At 65.1% G+C, this 22,188-nt stretch overlaps 4 protein-coding genes across 5 annotated transcripts; 2 read left to right on the top strand and 2 right to left on the bottom strand.

Annotated features, from left to right (window-relative positions):
• The first annotated feature begins 564 nt into the window (after positions 1–564).
• On the top strand, positions 565–3,979 carry JSRP1 (junctional sarcoplasmic reticulum protein 1). The gene is made up of 6 exons (XM_058537663.1): positions 565–714; positions 1,346–1,383; positions 1,543–1,672; positions 2,041–2,211; positions 2,856–2,947; positions 3,059–3,979. Exons 1-6 carry the CDS (start codon positions 597–599, stop codon positions 3,542–3,544), a joined length of 1,035 nt encoding a protein of 344 aa, XP_058393646.1. The 5' UTR covers positions 565–596; the 3' UTR covers positions 3,545–3,979.
• On the bottom strand, positions 3,784–7,207 carry AMH (anti-Mullerian hormone). The gene is made up of 5 exons (XM_058537616.1): positions 6,118–7,207; positions 5,365–5,507; positions 5,056–5,164; positions 4,810–4,969; positions 3,784–4,722 (listed from the first exon to the last, which is right to left on the bottom strand). The coding sequence occupies exons 1-5, from the start codon at positions 6,575–6,577 to the stop codon at positions 3,870–3,872; spliced, it is 1,725 nt and encodes a 574-aa protein (XP_058393599.1). The 5' UTR covers positions 6,578–7,207; the 3' UTR covers positions 3,784–3,869.
• A 74-nt stretch (positions 7,208–7,281) lies between these two features.
• SF3A2 (splicing factor 3a subunit 2) lies at positions 7,282–17,063 on the bottom strand. Of its 2 annotated transcripts, none has more exons than XM_058537626.1 (9): positions 16,974–17,063; positions 12,612–12,803; positions 11,962–12,033; positions 10,654–10,700; positions 10,197–10,306; positions 9,209–9,258; positions 8,960–9,100; positions 8,315–8,383; positions 7,282–8,222 (listed from the first exon to the last, which is right to left on the bottom strand). In XM_058537626.1, exons 2-9 carry the CDS (start codon positions 12,735–12,737, stop codon positions 7,401–7,403), a joined length of 1,437 nt encoding a protein of 478 aa, XP_058393609.1. In that variant the 5' UTR covers positions 12,738–12,803; positions 16,974–17,063; the 3' UTR covers positions 7,282–7,400. The 2 variants fall into 2 exon arrangements, with proteins under 2 accessions (XP_058393609.1, XP_058393610.1); XM_058537627.1 differs by lacking the exon at positions 16,974–17,063 and adding an exon at positions 13,175–13,313.
• A 183-nt stretch (positions 17,064–17,246) lies between these two features.
• PLEKHJ1 (pleckstrin homology domain containing J1) lies at positions 17,247–19,751 on the top strand. Its single transcript, XM_058537653.1, has 6 exons — positions 17,247–17,700; positions 17,804–17,871; positions 17,964–18,030; positions 18,869–18,959; positions 19,038–19,101; positions 19,200–19,751. The coding sequence occupies exons 1-6, from the start codon at positions 17,607–17,609 to the stop codon at positions 19,263–19,265; spliced, it is 450 nt and encodes a 149-aa protein (XP_058393636.1). The 5' UTR covers positions 17,247–17,606; the 3' UTR covers positions 19,266–19,751.
• Positions 19,752–22,188: the final 2,437 nt, after the last annotated feature.

Genomic DNA, 22,188 nt, shown 5'->3' with positions numbered 1-22,188 from the left:
ACAACCGGGACGAGGCAGGTCCTGGCTGCTGGGGCCTGAGCTCCTGGATTTAGGGAGTGGGGGAGGGGGTGGTGCCAGGAATGGCGGGTGACGGAGGTGCAGAGGGGGACCCCCTGGGGGCAAAGGCCTGGGAGGGGCTGGGCCGCATGTAGGCCAGTCCCGCTGGCCTCTGGCACCGGATAAAAATAGTCCCTGGTCTCAGAGAACACGAGCCGCCCCGGGGGCCAAGGGTTCTGGTCTGGGCTGTGTCTTTGCCCATCTCCGTGCGACCTTGGGTGGGCTCCAGCAGCCTCCGCTGTGCGGTCAGGGATGCTGGGGCCCCGGAGAGGCCGGGCTATGGGGAGGGGTCCCAGGACAGGCCCGGAGGTCACGGAGCGGGCCTGGCGGAGGCTGCCGGGCCACGCCCAGCGGGAGCATGGATTTACCAAGTGCAGGGGCCCCAGGCAGAGGGACGGGGCTGGGGGAGGCAGGGGCTGGGTAATTCCTGTACTCGGAGACCCCCAGGTCAGGCCCACAGCAGGGGCCCCGCGCATGCAAGACGCCTCCTCCCTGTCCCCCCAGCCCCACTCTGGACCTGCTGCTTCTCAGACGTCGCCATGACAACCAGGGCCTTGGAGGAGCTGGATGGCGGCCTGGGCAGCTGCCAGGCGGACGAGGACCTCTCCACGCTGGCTGACCCCTGCCCAGGCCAGCCCCCAGAGGACAGGGCTCCAGGTACCCACGGGGCGCTGGCAGGGCAGGATGAAGCCCACACCCCCATGGTCCCGTAGACCAAGTGGCTCAGCTTCAGAGACCAGGACCTGGGCTCCCACACTGGACTGGCTTAAACTGTGCTCCGCATTTCTTTTTTTTTTGATAATTTTTATTTTTATTTATTTTTCCCCCAAAGCCCCAGTAGATAGCTGTATGTCATAGCTGCACATCCTTCTAGTTGCTGTATGTGGGACGCGGCCTCAGCGTGGCCGGAGAAGCGGTGCATCAGTGCACGCCCGGGATCCGAACCCGGGCTGCCAGCAGTGGAGCGCGCGCACTTAACCGCTAAGCCACGGGGCCGGCCCAGTGTGCTCCGCATTTCTAACCTCAGAGCCCACTGGTGCCTGGGGGGGGGGGGTCTGTCAGGAGCCCAAAGGACACAGGTGCTGGGCGGCACAGGTCGGGGCTCGCGTCCCAGGTTCCCGTGAAGTGCTGGGTGCCTTTGGGCAAGGCTGCCGCTGAGCCTGTCTGGTCTCTAATCTGGAGAATGGAAGCCGTCACCTGCGCCTGACCCAGCAGAACCCGGAGGAGGGTGGGATCGGCCGGGGGGGGGTCCCCACGACCTTGACTCTCCCTCTTTTCCCACCAACAGCGACGCCCAGGCTGGCTGACTCCGGCGGCTGGCCCCATGTGAGTAGCCGGGGCCCTCGGGGTTCAACCCAGGATGCGGTGGAGTCTGGGACACGCTGGCCAAGGGTGGGGGGGTTCTCCAGCCCATGGGAAGGGTTTGGGCTCCGTTACAAGGAAGATGCCAAGGGAATACTCAAGACGATTTGTGACTCCCCATAGGATTCTCAGGAGCCCACAGCTGAGGGCAGCCCCACAGGCGGAGTGGATGACAGGCCCAAGAAGACAGAAAAGGAACCTGTGGCCAAAGTGGCCCCAGCACCCGGGAAGGAGAGGCTGAAAGCAGGAGCACGTGGGTTTGCAGGAGGCAGGGGTGAGGTGGGGAGTGAGTATGGACCGGTATGAGGGGTAGGTCTTGGGCTGGGTCCTTGCAGGGGGAGGAGGAGGCACGGTGCATGGAGGCTCCTGGCTGAGTGGTGTCCAGACGCTGTAGGCAGTAACCGAATGGGCCGGGAGCCCTTGCTAATTCATGATAACACCAGCTAAGGTGCTGCTAAGCTTCAGCTACTTCTAGAATATTCTGAGCATCCAGTGAAGCTGCCAAGCACGCAGGACTTCATTCTCCGGCCCAGGGCCGCACAGCTAGGCAGGACAGGGCTGAGGTTAGGGCGCAGGTCGGCCCCCGGGTGCCCGCGCCCAGCCCCGCACTTGCTCCCACAGCGCCCCGGAGCCCCGCGCGGAAGAAGGCGCAGAGCGCGCCGCCCCCGCAGCCGCCGCCGCCGCCCCCGGCCCTGAGCGAGGAGCTGCCCTGGGGGAACCTGTCGCTCAACAAGTGCCTGGTGCTCGCCTCCCTCGTGGCGCTGCTGGGCTCGGCTTTCCAGCTGTGCCGAGGTGAGCCTGCGCCCCGACAGGGGACTCCTCCGGGGAAGCGCGTGCGCCCCCAAGCGTCGGGTCTGTGCGCCTGCCCTCTCCACTGGACAGCTCTCCTTCCCCTAGTATGGACCTTGCGCGGGGTCCTCCTCCTCCCCCCTCTCGCTGGTCGGGGATGGAACTTGTGCGCTCTTATGGTCAGCCCTGGGCCCCCCTCTCCAGGACCGGCTTTAAATGTTCCCCTCTACTATGGACCTCGCGCGGGGCCCTTTCTCTCCCAGTTTGGACCTTGGGCATCTCCCTCCCCTGTGAACAGACCTCACCCCCCACGAGCCTTGCACGCCAGGGTGGGCCGTGGACGCCCCCCTTCGGCAGCGTGCGCCTTCCGTGTGCGCCAGGGCGCTCCTGCAGCCCGCAGAGGAACACAACCGGCCCTTTTGCAGCCGGAATGAGGAAGGCTGGGAGGGGAGGGGGCGCCGGAGACCTGGAACCCCTTTGGAGGGCTCGGAGGGGTCCAGCCCAGCCTCGGCGTTCGGGGTGGCGTCCGCCTGGGCCCCCTTCGCCTGTCCCCGGGGAGAGCGAGCTCTAGGGGCGAGGGCTGGGGTGGATGGCGTGGTCGGCCCCTCGGCGCAGGCTGACTCGCATCCCCTTGCGTCCTCTTCCAGACGCCATGACTGGGGAGGCGGTGGCCCCGGCGCCTGTCCCTGAGCCCTGGGTCCCGCCAAGCTCGGCCCCGAAGGAGCCGGCGTCACCCTTGGTAAGCGCTCCTTTCGGTTGACCGCGGGCGTGGGGCCCTCATTCGGGAGAAGGGGCCCGGGCCGGCCGGGGAGGTCTGCGCTGACCCCACCCCCACACTGTCCTGTTGCAGCCGAAGCCCGTGGCCTGGGCCCCCCCTTCAGGACCGCCGGCACCCCAGGCGGAGGCAGAGAGGCCCAAGGCTCCCAGGAGCGGGGAGGCTGCAAAGAAGGACGAAGGAGAGCCTGGGGAGGAGCGCGCACCCCTCGCCGACCGAGGGCCCAAGGAGAGACCGCGGAAAGAGAGGCCGCAGAAGGAGGAGAGGCCGCGGAAAGAGAGGGTGAGGAAGGAGAAGAGGCCGCGGAAAGAGAGACCACATGAGGAGAGGCCGCAGAGAAAAGAGAGGCCGTGTAAGGAGAAGCCACGCGCCGCCAGGGAGCCCCGGGGAGCCCTACCCCGGCGCTGGGAAGCACTTGAAGGCGGCCATCGGCCGTGGGCGCGGGACTCCGGAGACCCCGAGCACAGGAAAGGGCCGGCCTGGGCCTCCCCGCGGCGCCCAGACGAGGAGGACCGGCCTCCGGGCCGCCAGAAGCCCCGCGCGGGCAAGGGGCGGGACTGAGCCGGACCTGGGTGCTGCGCCGGATCCCGGGACCACTTCTCAATGGCCCCGCGGGTCCAGTAAAATAAAGCGAGTGAGCGGCCCCCGCGTCGCCTGCTCCTTTGCGCCTCGAACCTGCCCGGGGCCTGAAAGAGGGGGATGGAGCGTCGGGCCGGGGAGAGGCAGTGGAGCCCACCGGGATGACGCGGCCGTGCTGGCGGAAGGAGGCCCCCCGCCCCCAAAGACGCACGGACACCCGAGCTGGGTGCTTGCAGCTCTTTATTGGGGCGATGACTGGGGTCCGAATAAATATGGGCAGGGCGCTGCTCGGGGCCCGGCGGGGGGGTCACCGGCAGCCGCACTCGGTGGCCACCATGTTGGGCACATGGTGCGCGCGGATGTGCTCCTCGGACAGGGTGATGAGCAGCTTGCCCGCGTAGGCCGTGGGCACGCAGCAGGGCGGGCGCGCCAGGGCGGCGCCCCGGGCCTGCATCTTAAGCAGCAGCACCACGTGGTTGCCGTAGCGCGGGTTGCGGTCGGACTGCGGCCAGCCGCACGCGCCCTGGCAGTTGTTGGCCTGGTACGTCTCCGGGATGAGCACCGAGCGCTCGGCGCGCAGGTCCACGCGCAGCTCGTGCAGCGAGCACGGCCCGTCGACGGCCCCGGCCCCCGCGCTGCGCTGCGCCCGCCCGCTCTGCTCCCGCCCGCGCCACTCGGCGCGCAGGCCCTGGAGCGCCTTCAGCAGCAGCAGCGCGCGCAGCGGGCCGCCGGGGCCGCCCGGGTTCCCCGGGCACAGCTCGAGCAGGCGCGCCAGCAGCGGCTCGGCGGCGGGCGGCAGCCCCGGGAGGCTGCGCAGCTCGGCGGCCGCCGCCTGCAGCTCGGCGGCCACGCGGCGCGCCAGGCCCGCGGCCCACGGCGCCGACGCGGGGTCCGGCAGGGGCGCGGGGTCCCCGGCGGTGGCCCCTGCGGGCGGCAGCAGCAGCAGCAGCGGCTCCTCGCCATCGAGCAGGCGCTCCAGCGCCGCGGGGTCCGACAGGTTGACCAGGCCCTGCGGGAAGCCGGCCAGCGCGCCCGGGTCCAGGGCCAGACGTGGCGGCGAGGCCCGGGTCGGGGGACCCCGCAGCGCGCGCACCAGGCGCGTGAGCGTCTCCAGGAAGGGGTCGGCGCTGGGCGGCGGCTCCTCGGGCTCCGGGGACGGCCTGCGAGGCAGAGTCCGGGGGTCTGAGCAGGCACGAGGCCGCGCCGACCCCCCCTCCCCGCGCCCCCGGGCCGGGGCCTGTGCGCACCTGGGCGGCGGGAAGGGCACCGTGTCTAGACGGCCGTGCGCGGGCATGGGCGCGCGCCCGGGCTGCTGCAGCAGGAGCAGGACCGGGGTCATCCGCGTGAAGCAGCGGGGGTCGGCGCCGAACAGCAGCGCCTGCAGCTGGGTGGTACGCAGGGGGGCACCTGCGGGGGTAGCACGGGGCGGGCTCAACGGCCTTGAGCAGAGGGCAGCCCGCACCCCCGCCCGGTTCCTCTACGCACGGGCCTACCGTCTCCGCGGGGCCGCAGGGTCAGGGCGAGCCCGGGGCCGCGCCAGGCCCCTGCCGGGCGGTCCACGGCCAGCGCCAGGTAGCGGGTGTCCCGGGACGGGCAGAGGCCCTGCGGAGACGGGGGCGCAGGCTGCTGGGTGTGGGCGCGGGATGCCAGTCCTGCTCTGTCCCCTGCCCTTACCACTGCCCTCCAAGGGTCCCACCTGGACACCCGGAGCCTTTCCAGTAACCGCGGTTAATCCCCCTCCCCGTCCCTGCCATGCATGAGGGCTCCTGGGGACCACGAACTGCCCGTCAACTCCCTGGTACCTGGGCCCCCTGCAGCCCGGCGCCTGTGACAGTGACCTCAGGGCCGGGCCCAGGGTATAGCACCAGCAGCGCCGGCTCCAGGGGACCAGCTCCTCCAGGTGGCGGCTGCTGGAACCTCAGCGAGGGCGTTGGCTCCCACGTCACTGCGGCCAGGACAACGGGGAAGGGGGGACGCCTAAGCCAGGGGCCTGAGCCCTTCCCCCAAGCTGTTGCCCCACCCCCACTGGGAGCCTTGGGGAGCCTCACGGTAGAGGCTGACGCCCCTGACCAGGGGCAGGACCTCGCGGGGACATGGGTGGCCGGGGAGGAGTGACCGACAAGATGGGTGGTGGAGCTGCCCCCTGTCCCCCGTCTCTGGGTCTGGGGATCTCCGGGGGGAAGCCCCTTCCCCGCAGTGGGTCTCTGAGGCCAGTGGCCCCTGGGGACAGGCACTCTCACGCCTGGCTCCTGCAGTGGGAGGAGGGGCACCTTCGCTGGACCTTTGGGTTGGGCGGGCCCCCCCGCCCCACCCACTTCGGCTGGTTCCTGGAGCACTGCAGGAGGGAGGGTCTGGGAGTGGGCACTGGGATTCCAGACACGACAAAGATGAGGGCGCCCCGCTCCCAGGCCAGCGGCCTCCAGTCCCCCAGGAGGCCAGGGAGGGGTCTGGGGGGGCTCTGGCAGTGCCCTGTCTTGGGAGGAGGGGGGCCATCTCCCATCTTGGGAGACTAGAGCCCGGTGTCCCACCCAGCTCCAGGCCACAGCCCCACATACCTTCCTCCAGGTGCAGGACCACCAGCTGCCGCCCCCCGGGTTCCCCCAGCCATGCCTGCAGCTGCTGCAGAGGGGGCAGGGTGGCCTGCCTGTTGCCGGGGGAGCAGACCCCGAAGGTGGCCAGGTCATGGGGGCCCCAGTGGGCACGCCGCACGGCCTCCAGAAAGGCCTGCTCGTAGCCGCTCAGGGCCCCCACCACCCGCAGGGGGACGCTGCTCCCATTGCCACCCTTGCCCAGCGTCACCAGGCACCCCAGGGGTTCCCGTGGGCTGCCTGGTGGCCAGATGCCCAGGGGGGGCCAGTCCCAGTCCTGGCGGAAGATGAGACCCCCAGTGCCCGTGGCCGGCTCCCCGGGCAGGGCTGGGGTGCTGGCGACCTGTTCTCTGGGGGTCCCGGCCCTCAGCAGAGCCCCCGTGGCTGCCAGCACCAGCGCCAGGCAGCAGAGAGGCAGACCCCGCATCCTGGGTTCTGTGACAGGCCGGGCTGCCCGGCCTATATGATGAGCCCAGAACGTCTGTGCGGGAGGGCGGCCCTATCTCCTGGGACGTGACCTTGGGTGCCAATGCCTGGCGCCCGCCGGGAGCCTGGGCAGCCGGGCGGCTGTCTCAAAGCCCCTTCTGTCCCAGCCCAGCTGCCTATCTCCTCACGGGTGATAGGAAGTGTGGCCTGTGACCCGACTGTCAGACTGTCCTTGACGATCTCCCTGGAGCTGGGTGAGAATGTGAGAGGGAGTGACCGGCCCAGACCGTCAACAGCTCCCGGGCTGCAGGGGGACAGGCCTGGAGGAGGGCAGAGGTGCCAGACAGGGCCAGGCCCCGAGGGGCACCAGGTGGGCAGGCCAGGCTGGGGCTCCCCACTCTCCTGCTCACTCACCCCACCCTGGGGCCCACGGGGCCGCAGGAAATCCCAAGAAGAGCGGCAGCCTCCGCTCTACTCTCCTCCCGGAGGACAGACCCCAGACCCACGGCACGGCTGGCTGGCGGGGTCTGTCCTCCCCCAGCAGCCTCCAGGCCAGTGTCCTGCTGGGGACACACGGACACCTGGCCCTGAGCCAGCCCCGCACATGGTGGAGGAGCACCCCTGGGGTTCACCAACAGTGAGTGGGCACTGTCCTCCCACCCTGCCTGCCCACTCACCCAACCACACAACATTCCACTCTAGGCGTCAGGGAAGCTGTTTAATGAGTTTTGGGGACACAACTCAGGCGGCTACAGAAACACGAACTTTGCTCCAGGAGGCAAATACAGGAAACAAAACCAGACTTGCCAGGATGGGGCGGCTTTTCAGTTGGTGGGGGGAGGGGGTGGAATGTTCCCAGGGCCTTCGGAGGGCAGTGGGGGCCTCAGCATCGGGGGCATGGGAGTCGGGGGGTGCACCCCGGGATTTGAGGGGTGAACTCCAGGAGGCTGGGGGTGGACCCCAGGAGCTGGAGGATGGACCCCAGGAGCTGAAGGGTGGACCCCAGGAGGTGGAGGGTGAACCCCAGGAGGCTGGGGGTGGATTCCTGGGGCTGGGGGATGGACCCCAGGAGCTGCTGGATGGACCCCCGGGGCCTGGGGGTGAACTGCAGGAGCTGGTGGGTGCACCCCCGGGGCCTGGGGGTGAACTGCAGGAGCCGGTGGGTGCACCCCTGGGGCCTGGGGGTGAACCCCAGCAGATGGGGGGGGATGGACCCCTGGGGCTGGTGGGTGGACCCCTGGGGCTGGAGGATGAACTCCTGGGGCTGGAGGGTGGACCCCAGGAGCAGGGGGGTGGACCCCAGATGCTGGTGGGTGGACCACTGGTGCCGAGGGGTGAACCCCAGGAGCTGGGGGGTGAACCCCAGATGCTGGCGGGTGGACCACGGGTGCCGGGGGGTGGACCCCAGGGGCTGGCGGGGGCAGCTGGGGAGGGCCCGGGGGCCCCGAGGGGGCAGGCCCGCTGGGCGGCATGGGTGGCAGTGGCAGGCCTCCAGGTGGAGGTGGGGGCAGAGACTCGGGCAGTGGCGGCCGCGGGGGCAGGCCGTTCATCAGCGGGGGTGGGGGCCGCTTCACTCCAGGAGGCCCGGCGGGCAGGCTGGGCGGGGCGGGTGGCTTCTCCATCTTAAAGTGAAACTGGAGGAAGAACTGGAGGGAAACAGAGGCGGCTGAGTGGGATCCAGGGGCCTGGGGTGGGGGCCAGGCCAGCAGGGCAGCCACCGAGGCCCCGGAGCACGTACCTGCTTGGTCTCCCGGTTCCAGTGAGTCCAAAACTTGCCCTCGGCCTTGTCGATCTCCCTGCTGGGCACCTGCGCAGGGGGCAGAGACGGGCCTTCAGGACCACGAGGGCCGGCACCAGGGCGGGAGCTCAGTGGAGTGCCAGGTGCCAGCGTCGCGGGCAGGGCCTGCCCCTCGGCCTTGGAAGAGGCCCTTTTGTGAGGGGACAGGGTTTGGTTTGGGGTCACAAACTCGGCTTACGATCCAGCTCTGCTGCTCAGTAACCCACGCCCCCCAGGAAGTCATGGTTTACGCTGCTCTGTTCCTAGTGTCTGTCCGCGCCGAGGATGGTTACGGAGTCCCCGGACAGCCCGGCAGCGGGCCTCACTGCCGGGCCACGGTAGGGGCTCCACTTCTCGGTGGGCACCCACCTCGGGACACCTAGCTCCTAGCCCCCGCTGCGCTGCCCCTTCCCACCCCTCAAGAGGCGAGGGCCCGCTGAGGGAACACCCCTGGCCCCGACGGGAAGGGGCTGGAAGCCCCCTACTGGACCGAGCAGACCCTTTGGCTTGCTCCTCCGCCTCATGGGGCCCTGGGGGGGACTGGCTGGAGGGACAGGGACCGGCCGGCAGGCCACAGGGCAGGGACCTGGGGAGCCAGCACGCTACCTTGAAGGCGATGGTCTCGTAGGGCTCGGCGGCCATGAGCAGGTACTGCCAGCGCCGGTCTGGGGGCTCGATCCTCTGCTCGTAGGCGGACATGAAGCGGTGGCGCGGCACGATGCCCTCGGCGACCTCGGGGTAGTCGATCTGCGGGGACACGGCCAAGGGGCAGCAGCGCGTCTCAAGGCTCCTCTGGGGCTGAGGGCGGAACCCAGGAGCCCACCCTCCCAACCCGGCCCCCGGGCCTCGTCTCACCTGGAAGAGGAGACTCTGCTGGCCCATCTCCGTGTCCCTCTGCTTGGTCACTGCAACACATGAGGGTCTCAGCCAGGCCCACTTGCCCTCCCCAAAGCTAAGGGACCTGGGGGTGGTCTCTGCCTGGGGGAGGGCAGATGCCAGGGGAGGTCACCTGGCCAGTGAACTGGAGCCCACGGGTGAGCGAGCCCCCCAGGGCTGTGCTGCAGGTGAAGGCCCAGGTGCGTGGGGCCACCTGCCCAAGCCCATGTGGGTGGGCTTCTGTTGCCCTCACCCCCGAGGCCTGGGGGCACCGAGCACGTGGGTAAGCACAGCCTGTACCCCTGCTTCCGGGAGAGAGCGCCCTTCACACTAGAGCTCTGTGGCTTCCAGGCTGTTCACTCAGCCCCGGGCATGCCACACTGCCCCTTAAGTCCTCCAGCGCCTCCCTGCTAGTCTCGGAGACCACTCTGCCATCCCAGCCCTGGCTCGTCGAGCAAGCCTGCCCCAGGGCCTTTGCATACTGTGTCCCGTCTGGAATGCCAAGAAGACACAAGACGTCCCCACCTTTTGCAGGGACACCAGCCAGGTGGCTTCCTTCCTTTCCTTTCTTTTCAACTCCCAGGAACAGGCCCCCATATTCCAGCGGCAGCTCACCCCACTCTCTGGACCAGGGAACCAAGAGCCCTCCTCTCTGCCGCTGGTTCCCTTGAGAAAGCTGCCGTTAACCCAGACCCCCAGGCCCCCTCCTCTTTCTGTTCAGGCCGAGGAGCCAGTACCCAGTTCCTAGTCCAGAGGAGAGGAGCACCAGGAGAGTAAACGCCACGAGCTCCCGACACCCCGATGGTGTGGGGGACACTGTGCTCCTCACGGGGGAGGAGGGGCGGGGAGGGCCAGAAAACAGCAGGCCTGTGTGGCTCAGGGACGGGGTCACGGGGTCTTGGGTCCCAGCCAAAGGGCACGTTCACGCCCCGTGCCAGCTGCGGGCGGGCCCCGCGGACAGGCTCACCTTTGTAGCCTGGGCGGCCGATCTTCACAAACTTCTTCACCTCCACCTTGACCTTCTCGGGCGCCGGCTGGGCGGGGGCCTCCTTGGCCTCCTTGGCTGCTCGCCGGGCCCTGTGGGCGGGCAGGAGGGGCAGACACAGGCTGTGGCGCCTCCACACAGGCCGCCAAGGCCACGGCCCAGGTGCGGGGAGCCGCCCCGCCCCGGAGCTCGTCCGTCCTCGTCCTTGGGGTGAGGGGGATGGGACAGACACGGCACCTTTCTCTTCCTGTCACCCTGCCCACTGTCCCTTGCTGGGGGCCCTTCCCAGAACCCTCCCCAACTACAGAAAAGCTCAAAGGCTGGGTAGAGAGCATCGAGCCACCGGTGCGGTCCGCCGGCCCTCCCCTCGCACTCCCTACTCCACACCGGCTGGGGTTGCAGGGTCGCAGGCCCCCCGGGAAGGGGTGTGCACACTCACAAGTTGGTCTGATGCTTCTTCCCCTGGGTGTGCGCAAGGTAACTCCCCTGCAGCGGGAAAGCACACAGGATTCAGGACCGAGGGAGGGAAGCCTGGGTGCCCCCCACTGGGCCAGGAATCCCTCCGTCTGCCCCGAGCAGGGCCCCGTGCCTGAGGGGGACAGAGCAAGGAGCCAGCCTCTGTCCACAGACCGGGCGCCACGTGGGCACCTGGTCCTGGCTGAACAGACAGGCTCTGGCCAATCTACACAGACAGGACGAGTCTCAAGGGTCGGGTATCAGAGCCTGTGGACATGGGAAGTCTTGTCCGCAGCCGGGGGCAGTGAGGGGACCTGCTGGACTGTGGACGGCACCTGGAGATGGCTGGTAAGCCCACATGTGAGCACGTGCCATGACCGTGTGACTCCATTTTAACGACACCACAGAATCTCGCCCACGGGGGCAGGATGAAACGTATGTTCTGGTGGTTCTCAAGTGGGGGCTGTTCTGATCACTGAGGGGACATTGGGTGATGTCTGGAGACATCTGTGGTTGTCACACTGGGGGCGCTCCTGGCATCCAGTGGGTGGGGGCCAGGGATGCTGTGCAGCCACCCACAGCGCAGAGGACGGCCCCACAGAGACTGACCCAGCCCTGATGTCAGCAGTGCTGGGAGAGGGGGAGACACAGGACCCCGAAAGCAGAGACTGTTCAGTTCAGCACTGTTTGTAGCTGAGAACAAACTGGAAGGCAAACTGAACCTTCAACACAGAACAGGACAAATGAAACCTACAAATTACTGAACAAATTAACCCCCTGTGAGTATTCATCAGATAATCATTTAGACGACCTCAAAGTCGTTACAAGATAGGAACTAGAGCCACAGCAACTAGACCTCCAGAACCCAAAGTGGAAGGTTCCGGGTTGTGCCCCATGTTCACAGAGACGCATTTATGTAGTAACAGCATTAAGGGACTACAGCAAAGTGGACTGAAAGGACGCTCAGCAAACCCACAGCTCTGGGGGCGTCCGGGGGCTGGGGACAGAGGGGGCCCGGCCTTCACCTGCAGCAAGGAGGCTCTCCTAGAGATGCCCTTTGAGCCCACACTCTGGAGTTAGCGGTCAGCTCTGAGTGCCGCGCCCCAGGCAGAGCCCCTTGGTCCTCGGCCGCGTTCCCAACGACGTCCCAGAACTAACAAGGCAAGAGCTGCGAGGCCGGGGGTAGCGAGTCCTGCCTGAGAGGCAGGAGCAGGCGGGGGGTCTGGGACAGGGAGGGGACGTGCGGGAGCAGGCGGGGGGACAGCCCCCCCCCCCCCGCCTGAGCACACACCTCGTTGTTGTGGAGCGTCAGGCACAGCTTGCACTCGTAGGAGCCCAGGTGGTTCTTCATGAAATAAGGGTCCTGGGAGGGAAGCAGGCTCCGTTAGACAGCGGGAGGGCGTGCCGGGCCCCGCCCCTTCTCGTGTCCCAGAAGCACGGTCTCCGCACTGGGCCGAGGAGCGGGAGCGGCCCAGGGCTGGCAGGAGCCTAAGGCAGCACTGCGCGGACCCCCGGGGTCCTGGAAATGCCGAGTCCACCTGCAGGGCGTGGGTGACCCTCTGCATCCACAGCAAACTCCTGGGGAGGGAGGGGTCTATGGGGAGTCCCTGGCCCCACATTCATGGGCGTTTTGGGTCTAGAAAGAGGCATCGCCGAAACAGCACTGCCGGCTGTCCATCTCCCAGGCCGGGCCAGGGATCTGTCCACAAACCACGGCCGCACTCTGAGGGTCGCCGCACGAGCCAGACACAGGCAGAGAAAGAGGAGTTAGACGGAAGGCCCACGGAAACCTGCGTCTCTGCGTGTCCCGTGAGTGGAGCAGGGGCTCCTGGGCCAGTGCTCACATCCCCACTCCACCACCCACTCACCTGTCAGCTTCGGCACTGACAACCCACACCGCCCCGCTCTGGCTCCTCTGGGGAAACAGAACGGTGACCCCACCTTGTTGATGTCGATGGTCTCCAGGGCCAGCTGCCGGAGACGCTCCCTGCGGTCTCGGTTGCTCTCGGAGGAGGAGGCCACGCCCCCACTCCCGGTCTTGCCCCCGGGACGATGCTGGAAGTCCATGGCGAAGGCCTCGGGGCTGGATCAGACTCTGGTGAAACCTGCGGGGGCCCGGGACGGGCTGCGAGGCTGCGGGAGGCAAGGCAGACGCCCATCTATCTAGTCCATCCCTACTGCCCGAAGCACGAGAGGTACTCAAGACCCGCCTGCGGCCGAGGAGGCGCTCCTGAGTCCTACACACCCTCTTCCGTGCCCTCACCCACTAGCCCTGCCCCTGGGGGTCCCAGATTCTCTCAGGCTCAGCCCAAACCCAGCGTGCAGGCCCCTTCCTCTGATTCCCAGCACTCTCCTTCCTGCTGGGCAACGTCAGCCCGGGCACCTGGGCTAAACTCACAGGATCCTGTCTCTGCTGGGGTGGACTCACAGCGACAGGGCCCAGGAGTGAACACAACCCCCCAAAGATGTCCCCGTCCTGGTCCCAGGACCTGTGGACGTGTCACCTCACATGGCAGAGGAACTTTGCAGATGGATTAACTTGAGGCCCCTGAGATGGGGGATGACCCTGGATCCCCGGAGGCCCAGTGTCATCACAGAGTCCTCATCAGAGGGAGGAGGAGGATCAGAGGCAGAGAGAGATGCGAGATGCTGTGCTGCTGGCTGTGCAGACGGAGGAAGGGGCCCCGAGCCCAGGACGCAGCACCTCTGCAAGCTGGAAAAGGCAGGAGACGGTTCTCCCTGGAGCCTCAGGGAAGACAGCCCTCCCCGAAGCTGGATTCAGAATTTCTGACCCCAGAACGTGAAATGATACATGTGTGTGGTTTGAAACTACTAAGTTTGTGGTGATTTGCTACAGCAGCCACAGGAATCTAACACACGGGGTACAGGCCAGCCGTGCCAATGACCTCAGTCGCCCCCAACTCTACGGGGGCCTAGACTCCTCCCTGGCCCAGTTCTTATTCCCTTGACAAGCTTATGAAAATCGCACGTGTGGGAACCAGCGAAGCGACCTTCTAGCTGGCTGCAGAATCATGGGGTCACCCCACCAAAGAGTGAGACTTCTGACTTCACTCAAGTCCATTCAGAGCTGCCAATCATTAAATCTTATCAGGCAAAGCGTGAGAGACAACCCCTCTCAACCATCAGCCTCATCTCATAAACAACATTTCAACATGGAAAAAGGAGGACACGATACCAGCACAGCCCTGCGCCAGAACGCAAGCACGGCCCGGAGGAACCCTCCTGCCTGGCCATATCGATGAGCCCAGGGAGCCCGCACCCGTCACCTACAGGGGCTGCCAGCCAGTTGGCCCTGAACTCAGTGATTCTGTGGCCAGATCCGAGTGCAGGCCCCTCAGGGGAGGCCGTGCCGTCTGTCCAGCAGCTCACGGGCTGAGCACTGCCCACCCCCGAGGGGCAAAACCCCACCCTCCCTGCTGGCCTCGGGACGGGAAGCTGGCACAGGGGGAGTGCATGTGAGAGCCGAGAGGCACTACCTGCCCTCTAGCCTCTACCCAGAGCGTGAATCCGGGGGCCCGGAGCCGGCTCCCTCCGGTGAGTGACTTGCAGGCCTCCCCTGCAGATTCCCAGGGCCGGGAGAGGACGGCGCTTCCCCAAACACTGAGGACGGGGGCCTCTGAGGCTGGGAGTGTGCTCTGACTAACTCAGCAGCCAGCTGGCAGGTACAGGAAAGGTGCCCAACGTCACGAACCATCAGGGCAACACGAGTGAAAACTGCAGTGAGACACCACCCTACACAGTCAGGACGGCTGTCATCACACCAACCAACCAACGACAACGAGTGTTCTCGGAACGAGGGCAGGAGCTCAGAGGGACCCGCGGCACCACTGCGGGGGCCGGGACAGAGAGCCACCTGTCTGCTGATGTCCTGTTCCTGTCATGCGTTAGTGACACCTTCAGAACATTCTCCTGGAACAATGGCTGGGAGGAGCTGGAAAAGTGAGTTGGAAGGCAACAAGGTTAACCAAGCCAACAGCTCCGATCCGTTTGAGGATGAGCCCAACTCCTTCCTAAGCGGCCAGACTGGGCTCCTCAGTCCCGGAGGCTGGCCGGGAAATGCGCATGGGGGCCAGGGGTCGCAGAAAGCACCTGCTGAGAGAAGCTGATGGGCTCAGGAAACCCAAACAAATCCGTAACCGCTCACCAAATGAGAGTGAAAACCAGTAACCATCGGAAACTGAAAGTGCTGGTTACTCACAGCTCCCTGAACACACGCTACCCCCCCCCGCCCCCCCCCCCCCCGCAACTGAAATGAGAGTCTCTGCCATGAGAGAAAGGTCACAGACCCAGGCACCCTCGACTCCCTGGGCAGGGCAGTTTTATTCTTAGAAGAATTGGAATGAAGGGCCTCCTGGCTTAGAGATGTGGACACAGTGGGACAAGAGAGCTGGGGGAGCGCCAGGCTGAAAAGAGGGGATTCCATCAAAACCCGCCCACGGAACAGCAGCTCCCCCACACCAGGTCCAGACAGCGGGAGGCCCAGCCCGGAGCCCCCAGCCCAGGGGACAGCAGGAGTCTCTTCTGGGGAAAGAGTGCCAGAGAAAGCATTCTCAGACACTGACAGCTAGGGTCCCCCACGCCCCAAAGAAAACACCAGCTCCCCACCGGGCCCACGGAGCAGGGAGACTCCCTAGGTGAGAAACTGGGCTCTACCCGCAGAGCGGGCAACTTGACAATACAGACACGAAGGATCGCTGTGTCGCCAAGAAAGCAGAAACCTGATGAAATCTCAATAGGAAACGTTAACGTTCTCCTGAACTGTCCGGGAAGTTATCTACTGCACCGTGACCCTAGAACAGGATGCCAAAGGTTAGCAAGGCGAAGCAAAACCAGAATGAATCCTTGGACAGTAAAGACCGGATGATCCCCCCAAAAAATGGAACACGGGGCTCAGAGATAAGAATTAAAAAAATATTTCCTAAGGGAGAACCAAATAATGAAAAAACAGGAGACAGAACAAGAACCTAGATGAAATTCCAGAAGAAGAACAGAAAGAAGCATGGAGAGTGTTATCACACAGAGAACATGAGAATGTGTTCAAAGAAACGAAAAAACCCAGGACTGAAAGGACCTAATTCTTCCAAGGAAACAGACCCACCCAGGTCAACAAATAAACAGATCCTCAATAAACAGATCAGGAAACTTCACAACAGCAAGGAAAACCCTTAAGTTTCTACGACACAGAAACAAAGCTAGAAATAAAAGTTCAGAAGCCCGAATGGGACCAGACCTCTCAGTAAGGCAGGCAACGCTTTCCACAATTCTCCACACGGATTTTCAATCTAGAATTTTATACCCGAACTTCTAACTCTGAGAATACATAAAGCCATTTTCAGATAACCAAGAACTCAAATCAGTCAACGGATTTCTTAAAAGCTACCAAGACATGCTCTTCACAACTGCGCAAAAATACGTGTGCGCGGTGTTGGAGTTTTGAAAGAAAAATTATTAAAAAATTAATGAGTTTTTGGGGAAAAACAGAACAAGGAAAATGACACAGATGAACATCTTAATATTTTCGGTTTTAAAATACAGGACTAATGATTTCGCTAAAGCTCAGGCTCTATAAACACGTTCAAGGGATGGAAGGCGACGTTGGAGCGAGTGGGTGGGAGGCAGAAATAATCTCATCAATCACGGTAGAAAGTCAGCAGGTCACGTCTAAAACCGACACACTCAGAAAAAATTAAGTTTTTTACAAAGATTAAGGCCAAGCATCCAGAATTCTAAAGGCGTGGCCTCTGGGGAGGGACCAGGGAACAGGGATGAATGACAGTTCTTGATGAGCACGCTACTATCCCCGTAAACCTGCCCAACAGAACACTTTCGGCGGCTCCTCTCGGGGGTTCTGCGCGGCCAAAGGGAAGAAGGAGGAAGCGGGCATCCGAGTCATTTAAGCTCGGGCTTCGCTCGCCAAACGGGGCGGGCTCACGGTCTCCGGTCGCCCCCGACGCGGGGCTGGGCACTCTGCCCCCAAACCTCGCTTATTCCTCAGCTGGCCTGGAGCGGGGACCGCCGCGCCCCCGATCCCACAGTTACGGGAACTGGAGCTCCCAGGGCCCACGGGCCTCTGGAGGGAGAGCTCCGACGGGCAGGGGGCGCCCGGGACGCTGAGGCCCCACATCCCCGGGCACGGGCCGCCGCGGCCGCTCGGCCCTCAACCCGCGCCCCCCCGCCGCAGGCCCGCCTCGCCCACGTCCGCTCCCCTCCAGGGAACCCCGGGCCCCGGGGCCGCCGCCCTCGCCCCGCGCCGCTCCTTACCCGCACCCGACAACGAGATACCGTTGTCTTTTCAGCCGCCGCGGGGGCCGCCACGACTTCGTCCTGCGCACGCGCGCCAAGGGCTAAGGAAGCACTTCCGGGGGCAAACGGAGCAGGGCCTCCCGTGTGCGCATGCCCGATCCGCCGGCGACGTGGGCGGGACGCTCTGGAGGCGCGAGGGGAAAAGGGCGGGGCTGAGAGTGCGGGCCGGTTCCCGAAGTGCGCGTGCGCACCAGGCTCTCGACGCCCTCTGGGTCGCCTCTAATTCCCGCGAGGCCAGTTCTCGCGGGAGGAAGGGCTGCGACTCGCCCAACATCTGCCTTCTCCTGTCCGCTTCAGTAAAGGGTGCCAGCAGTCGTGGGGGTGCTTTATTCTGTTGCCACGCGGGCCTAGCTTACTTCATGGTTATATATAACGACGGTGCGTCTCACCCACTATCCCGTGCGGCCCACGACGGCTTCGCTCGGCCGCGGTGGGCCGGGTGACGTCAGGGCCACGCACCGATGATTGACAGGATAAGCGGCCCGGGGGCGCGCAGACGCAGTAGCTCCGGGAGCGCTTCCGGGACGGCGCCGTGGGACTTTTCTGGCGCGAGCGGGGACGGCGGCCGAGAGGGCGCAGCCTGGGCTCCGCGTCCTGGGTCCCAGCGGCGCCATGCGCTTCAACGAGAAGGAGCTGCAGGCGCTGTCCCGGCAGCCGGCCGAGCTGGCGGCCGAGCTGGGCATGCGGGGCCCCAAGAAGGGCAGCGGTGAGCGGGCCGGGGCGCCGGGGCGGGCGGGCCGGGCGGGCCGGGGCGGGGAGGCCGGCCGCTGAGCCCGCCGAGTCCGCGCGAGCCCGCCCTGTGCCCGCAGTGGTGAAGCGGCGGCTGGTGAAGCTGGTGGTCAATTTCCTTTTCTACTTCCGGACGGATGAGGCCGAGGTAGGGCGGCGGGGGGGGGAGCTGGGGAGGGGAGGGGAGGGATCCGGGTCGGGCTCCCCGCAGTCTGCCCCCATCGCCGCGTCTGCCCCCAGCCCGTCGGAGCCCTGCTGCTGGAGCACTGCAGAGTCGCCCAGGAAGAGCCCAGCGGCTTCTCCATCAGTGAGTGTCCATCACTGAGTGCGGGGGGGCGGGGACGAGGCCCGCCGAGACCCAGCTCCGCCCGGCCGCGCCCCAGAAACAAAGTCCGCCGGGCCCGCCGGGCGCCTCCCCTGCGCTCCTCCCCTGGGGTCCCAGGCTGGGCACACCTGTCCCAGCCACTTCCGAGCTGCCACCCCGAACGCCACCTCTTGTTGGGGACCAGTGCCCTCTCGGGGTGCCCGGTCCTCTGCTGGGGGCCCCGGAGGATTACTTCTGGGCTCTCTGGAGAGGGTGTGGAGTATGCAGGGGAAGATGGAGCCTCTGCTAGTTTCCGGGGGCTGCCTTAACGAAGTGCCACAGGTTGGGGGGCTTAAACAGCAGAAATTCACTTTTTCGGTTTTGGAGAGCGGAAGTCCGAGATCGGGTTGTCGGCAGGCAGGATTCTTACAAGGGAGAAATCTGTCCCATGTTGTCTTAGTTTCTGGGGGTCGCTGGCAGTTTTGGCATCCCTTGGCTAGTAGGAGCATCACCTCGTCTCTGCCTCCATCTTTTGTGGCCTTTTCCCCTGTTTATGTCTGAATGTCCAGTTTTTATAAGGACACCAGTCCTGTTGGATTAGAATCCACCGCACTCCAGTGTGGCCTCGTCTTAGCTAATTATACTTGCGACCACCACCTATCCAAATACAGCGGCATTCGTAGGTCCCAGGAGCTAGGATATGTCCTTTGGGGGCATGCAATTCAACCTGCAGCTGGCGGGAAGTGGTGAGTGCAGGCTGGGGCTGGAGAGGCTACAGCTGTGGACAGCAGCAACAGGAAGCTAAGGCCTGTGGCTGTCTGGGGGGCCGCTCCCTCTGCAGGCTTCATCGGGGACCCTGAGCGGAAGTACCACTTTGAGTGCGGCAGCGAGGAGCAGTGTCAGGAGTGGATAGCGGCCCTGCGCCGAGCCAGGTGGGCTGCGGGCTGGCGTGGGGGCCCCGGGCAGGGGCAGAGCAGGGCCCTGTGAGCGCACGCTGCTTTCTTCCCCAGCTACGAGTTCATGCGGAGGAGCCTCATCTTCTACAGGAACGAGATCCAGAAAATGACCGGCAAGGTGCGCGAGGGGCACGGGGTGTGGGGGAGGTGGAGGGGCTGGGGTTGTGGGCCTCCTGGGCCCTGGGCTCACACTGCCCCACCCACCCGCCCACACAGGACCCCCTGGAGCAGTTCGGCATATCCGAGGAGGCCAGGTTCCAGCTGAGCGGCCTGCAGGCATGAGTCCGGGCTCAGGCTCTTTGGCTTTCCTGCTGAGGCTGGGGCACGCCCTCCTCACCTCGCTGGGCCCTGGGTTTCCTGGCCACACCTGGATTTGCGGCGGGAGGCGTTTAGGCTTAAAGACTTCAAAATCTCGAGGCTGGTGGGGGTGGGCAGCAAGTCCCCCTCCCCATGCCTCGGGACCCACTGGACTGGCCCAGTACCTCTCGGTGCCACATGCTGCTGCCGGGGACGAGCGTCCACTCCCAGGAGCTGCGCCTGGCCCCTCGGGCACGTCCATCCAGGGCCTGGCGGGCGCCTGGGGCTGGCACAGCTCTCCTGCCCTGTGCAGGCTGAATGTACAAAGCTAGACGATGCTGTGAAGGGCAGGGGGCCCGTGCCTCCTGGGCCACTGTGAATTCTCCACCTGCTGACGGGGCAGACCCTGGCCGGACGCCTCGAGCTGGCGTGCTCGTTCTGTTTGAATAAAGGTACCTCTTTTCACATGGGGCGGTGGTGCGGTGATTGCAGAGGGACGTGTCCACAGGCTCGTGGTCCCGGGTGGTCGGAGCCAGCTCCCGAGGGAAGTGAGGCTCGTGGGGACAGAGGTCCTGTCCAGGCTTGAGGGTTAAGTGGTTGGGAGGCTGGGGCCAGGCTCCTCGAACCAAGGGAGGCCTGGAACCAGAGCTGGGGAAGTCGGGGGGCCCTGAGGAAGAACGGAGGGAGTGTGTGATGGAATTATAAGGTGACCCGCGACCCACCCCTGCTTTCCAGGCCTCCCCTGGGTGCAGGAGGACCCTCAGGAAGGGTTTGGCCTATGTTGTTCAAGTCTCTCATCAGTTGGTTTTAGTTAATCAAAAGGGAGGCCGTTCTGGGTGGGCCTGATCCTGTGAGGTGTAAGCCCTTGAGGTGGGGCTGGGCCTCCCTGAGGTGGGGGCTCGCCATCTGTCTGCCATGGTCACAGCGGCTGTCTTCAGGAGCACGAGGAGCTTCTGCTGGAGTGACTGTCCTCCCCACTGGGGACAGCGAGGACAGCCCGGGGCCCTCTGGGTTCTCCAAGACCTTGTCACGTCTTGATTAGGAAGAAACGCTGCCACCAGACCAGGTTCGAGTGAAAACAAATATTTTATTACAGCGTCTCAAGGTGGAAATGCAGGGTGCAGGGAGTTCCCTTAGGAAAAGGGGGTCAGGCCACCAGCCCAGAGAGGGACAGGCCGTGCCAGCACCCCCAACCCAAACAGTCTACCAGGAAAACAAAGCAAAGCCCATGTGAGTTACAAATCAAGGTCGAGACATGAGAAATGAGCCGGTGTGGATGGACCGTGTAATGAGAATGACGCAGCGGGACGAACACCGTCTCCTACTGCAGCCGGTGGATAAATAAAGGGGTGGGGGTCTTAAATAAGTCACGAGTCACAGCAGGGAGGAAAGGCTGACCCCCCTGACGGTGGGTGGTCCTAGTTGTTAGGGTTTCCTGAGCAAAGCGACCTTGCAGCCCGCTAGCTTCCCTGAAGGTGCCCGCCATCACAGCAGGACCAGGGCTCCATCCAGTGCCGCCCAGAGACCAGAGCCCGCTGCCCGAGTCGTGTGCCGGGGGCCTTGCTGCGAGGAGGCTGGTCTCAGAAGGGCCTAGGGGCTCAGACTGGAGGGTGGGCACAGAGAGGAGACTCCCGAGTGCTCACGGCTGATGGATCCCCAGCAGTGGGCGTCAGTGCCCGGCCTCACGTGTGCGCAGACGCGGGTGTTGGGGGGAGAGATATGGCACGTCGGTAGGAGCCCGCACGAGTGACGCAGTGTGTGTGCAGGGTCGCTTGGTTCTAGGCCAGGGCTGTGCTGCGGCTCCTCTCCTGCCAGCTCTGCAGCTTTTTAAGGAGCCCTGTGCTCCTGACATGGAGAGGGCAGCTGAAGGGACCCTCTCGGAGCGGCCAGGCGAACGCTGCCCTGTCCTGGGGGCTGGGGCACGGGGTTCAAGGGGTTCACGGGGGTGAGGGACAGCACCTTCGTGCACCAAGAGCACCAACCCCCAGGGAAGGGACCAGGGTGGCCAGTTACAGGAGAACGGGCCAGCTCCGAGAGCCCGTCACAAGCACCGTTTTCGGCTTCGACTATTGCTCTGGGCAGGGTGTTACCCCAGTCAAGCAGGGAAGTGGGGCCCGCCCACGGAAACCAGGGCTCCAGGCAGCGGCCAGGCCTGCTCAGCACTGGTGGGTCTGCCCCTGGGAGGCCTCTGGAGGTGGGAAATCATCCTGCTGTCGCCCTTTCTGGCCTGCGTTCCACACACCTCTGCCCGCCCGGCCATCCTCAAGGCCAGCTCCAGGCTTGGCCACAGGGCTGAGGAGGAAGCAAGCCAGGCCTCGGCCACCGCACCCACCCTCCCTGACAGGCAGAGCCCCAGCGTCCACATCTGGAGGGGCAGGCTGGGCTGGCTGGGCTGGGGAGGGTGGGACCTCCAGACTTTTCCTCTAGCAACAAGTTAAGCCCTTACACAGAGCCCCACCTTGGAGAGAGACGAGTTCCGCCCCTTCCCTGGCGGTGCCACCTCAGGGGGACAAGCACCTGAGGACGGGGCTCTGACCACACTCACCCAGCCCTTGCTGGAGTGCCCTTCTTGGGGTCTGGAACCCAGCTAGGACCTTTGGCCGATGTTGGCCCCTTCAGGGGACCAAGGGCTCCTGGACACGCCCTCTCAGGGTGGCACACAGACAACAATGCTCAACTGGGGGACCTTGGACAGTCACAGATCACTGTGCTGCAGGGGCCCAACAACCCTGCTGACAACCTCTAAAAGCACCCAGAACAGCTCTCCTGCTTGCCTGTGGAGCCTTTGCCCTGGTCCCGTCCCCAGCACATTCATTCACAAGCACCATCGAGACTGCTCCAGTGTTGGAGCAGGTTCACCCCAGCCGAGGGGTCAGAGGGCCAGTGGAGACAGAGCGGCTGCACGGAC

The sequence above is a fragment of the Diceros bicornis genome, unplaced genomic scaffold (genome assembly GCF_020826845.1).
Source record: "Diceros bicornis minor isolate mBicDic1 unplaced genomic scaffold, mDicBic1.mat.cur scaffold_67_ctg1, whole genome shotgun sequence".
NCBI classification, from domain to species: Eukaryota; Metazoa; Chordata; class Mammalia; order Perissodactyla; family Rhinocerotidae; genus Diceros; species Diceros bicornis.
The sequence above is the reverse complement of the archived record's forward strand: the minus strand, read 5'-3'. Positions and strand labels throughout refer to the sequence as shown.

Excerpts from the sequence above, each read along its gene's own strand:
- JSRP1 (XM_058537663.1), top strand. The coding sequence starts at position 597 with ATGACAACCAGGGCCTTGGAGGAGCTGGATGGCGGCCTGGGCAGCTGC. Across the intron at positions 715-1,345 it reads CCCAGAGGACAGGGCTCCAG|CGACGCCCAGGCTGGCTGAC; the intron begins GTACCCACGGGG and ends TCCCACCAACAG. Across the intron at positions 1,384-1,542 it reads ACTCCGGCGGCTGGCCCCAT|GATTCTCAGGAGCCCACAGC; the intron begins GTGAGTAGCCGG and ends GACTCCCCATAG.
- AMH (XM_058537616.1), bottom strand. The coding sequence starts at position 6,577 with ATGCGGGGTCTGCCTCTCTGCTGCCTGGCGCTGGTGCTGGCAGCCACG. Across the intron at positions 5,165-5,364 it reads CCGGGCTGCAGGGGGCCCAG|GGCCTCTGCCCGTCCCGGGA; the intron begins GTACCAGGGAGT and ends CCGTCTCCGCAG. Across the intron at positions 4,723-4,809 it reads GTGCCCTTCCCGCCGCCCAG|GCCGTCCCCGGAGCCCGAGG; the intron begins GTGCGCACAGGC and ends TCTGCCTCGCAG.
- SF3A2 (XM_058537626.1), bottom strand. The coding sequence starts at position 12,737 with ATGGACTTCCAGCATCGTCCCGGGGGCAAGACCGGGAGTGGGGGCGTG. Across the intron at positions 10,701-11,961 it reads TGACGCTCCACAACAACGAG|GGGAGTTACCTTGCGCACAC; the intron begins GTGTGTGCTCAG and ends TTCCCGCTGCAG. Across the intron at positions 9,101-9,208 it reads AGCAGAGTCTCCTCTTCCAG|ATCGACTACCCCGAGGTCGC; the intron begins GTGAGACGAGGC and ends GTGTCCCCGCAG.
- PLEKHJ1 (XM_058537653.1), top strand. The coding sequence starts at position 17,607 with ATGCGCTTCAACGAGAAGGAGCTGCAGGCGCTGTCCCGGCAGCCGGCC. Across the intron at positions 18,031-18,868 it reads GCCCAGCGGCTTCTCCATCA|GCTTCATCGGGGACCCTGAG; the intron begins GTGAGTGTCCAT and ends CTCCCTCTGCAG. Across the intron at positions 18,960-19,037 it reads GCGGCCCTGCGCCGAGCCAG|CTACGAGTTCATGCGGAGGA; the intron begins GTGGGCTGCGGG and ends TTTCTTCCCCAG.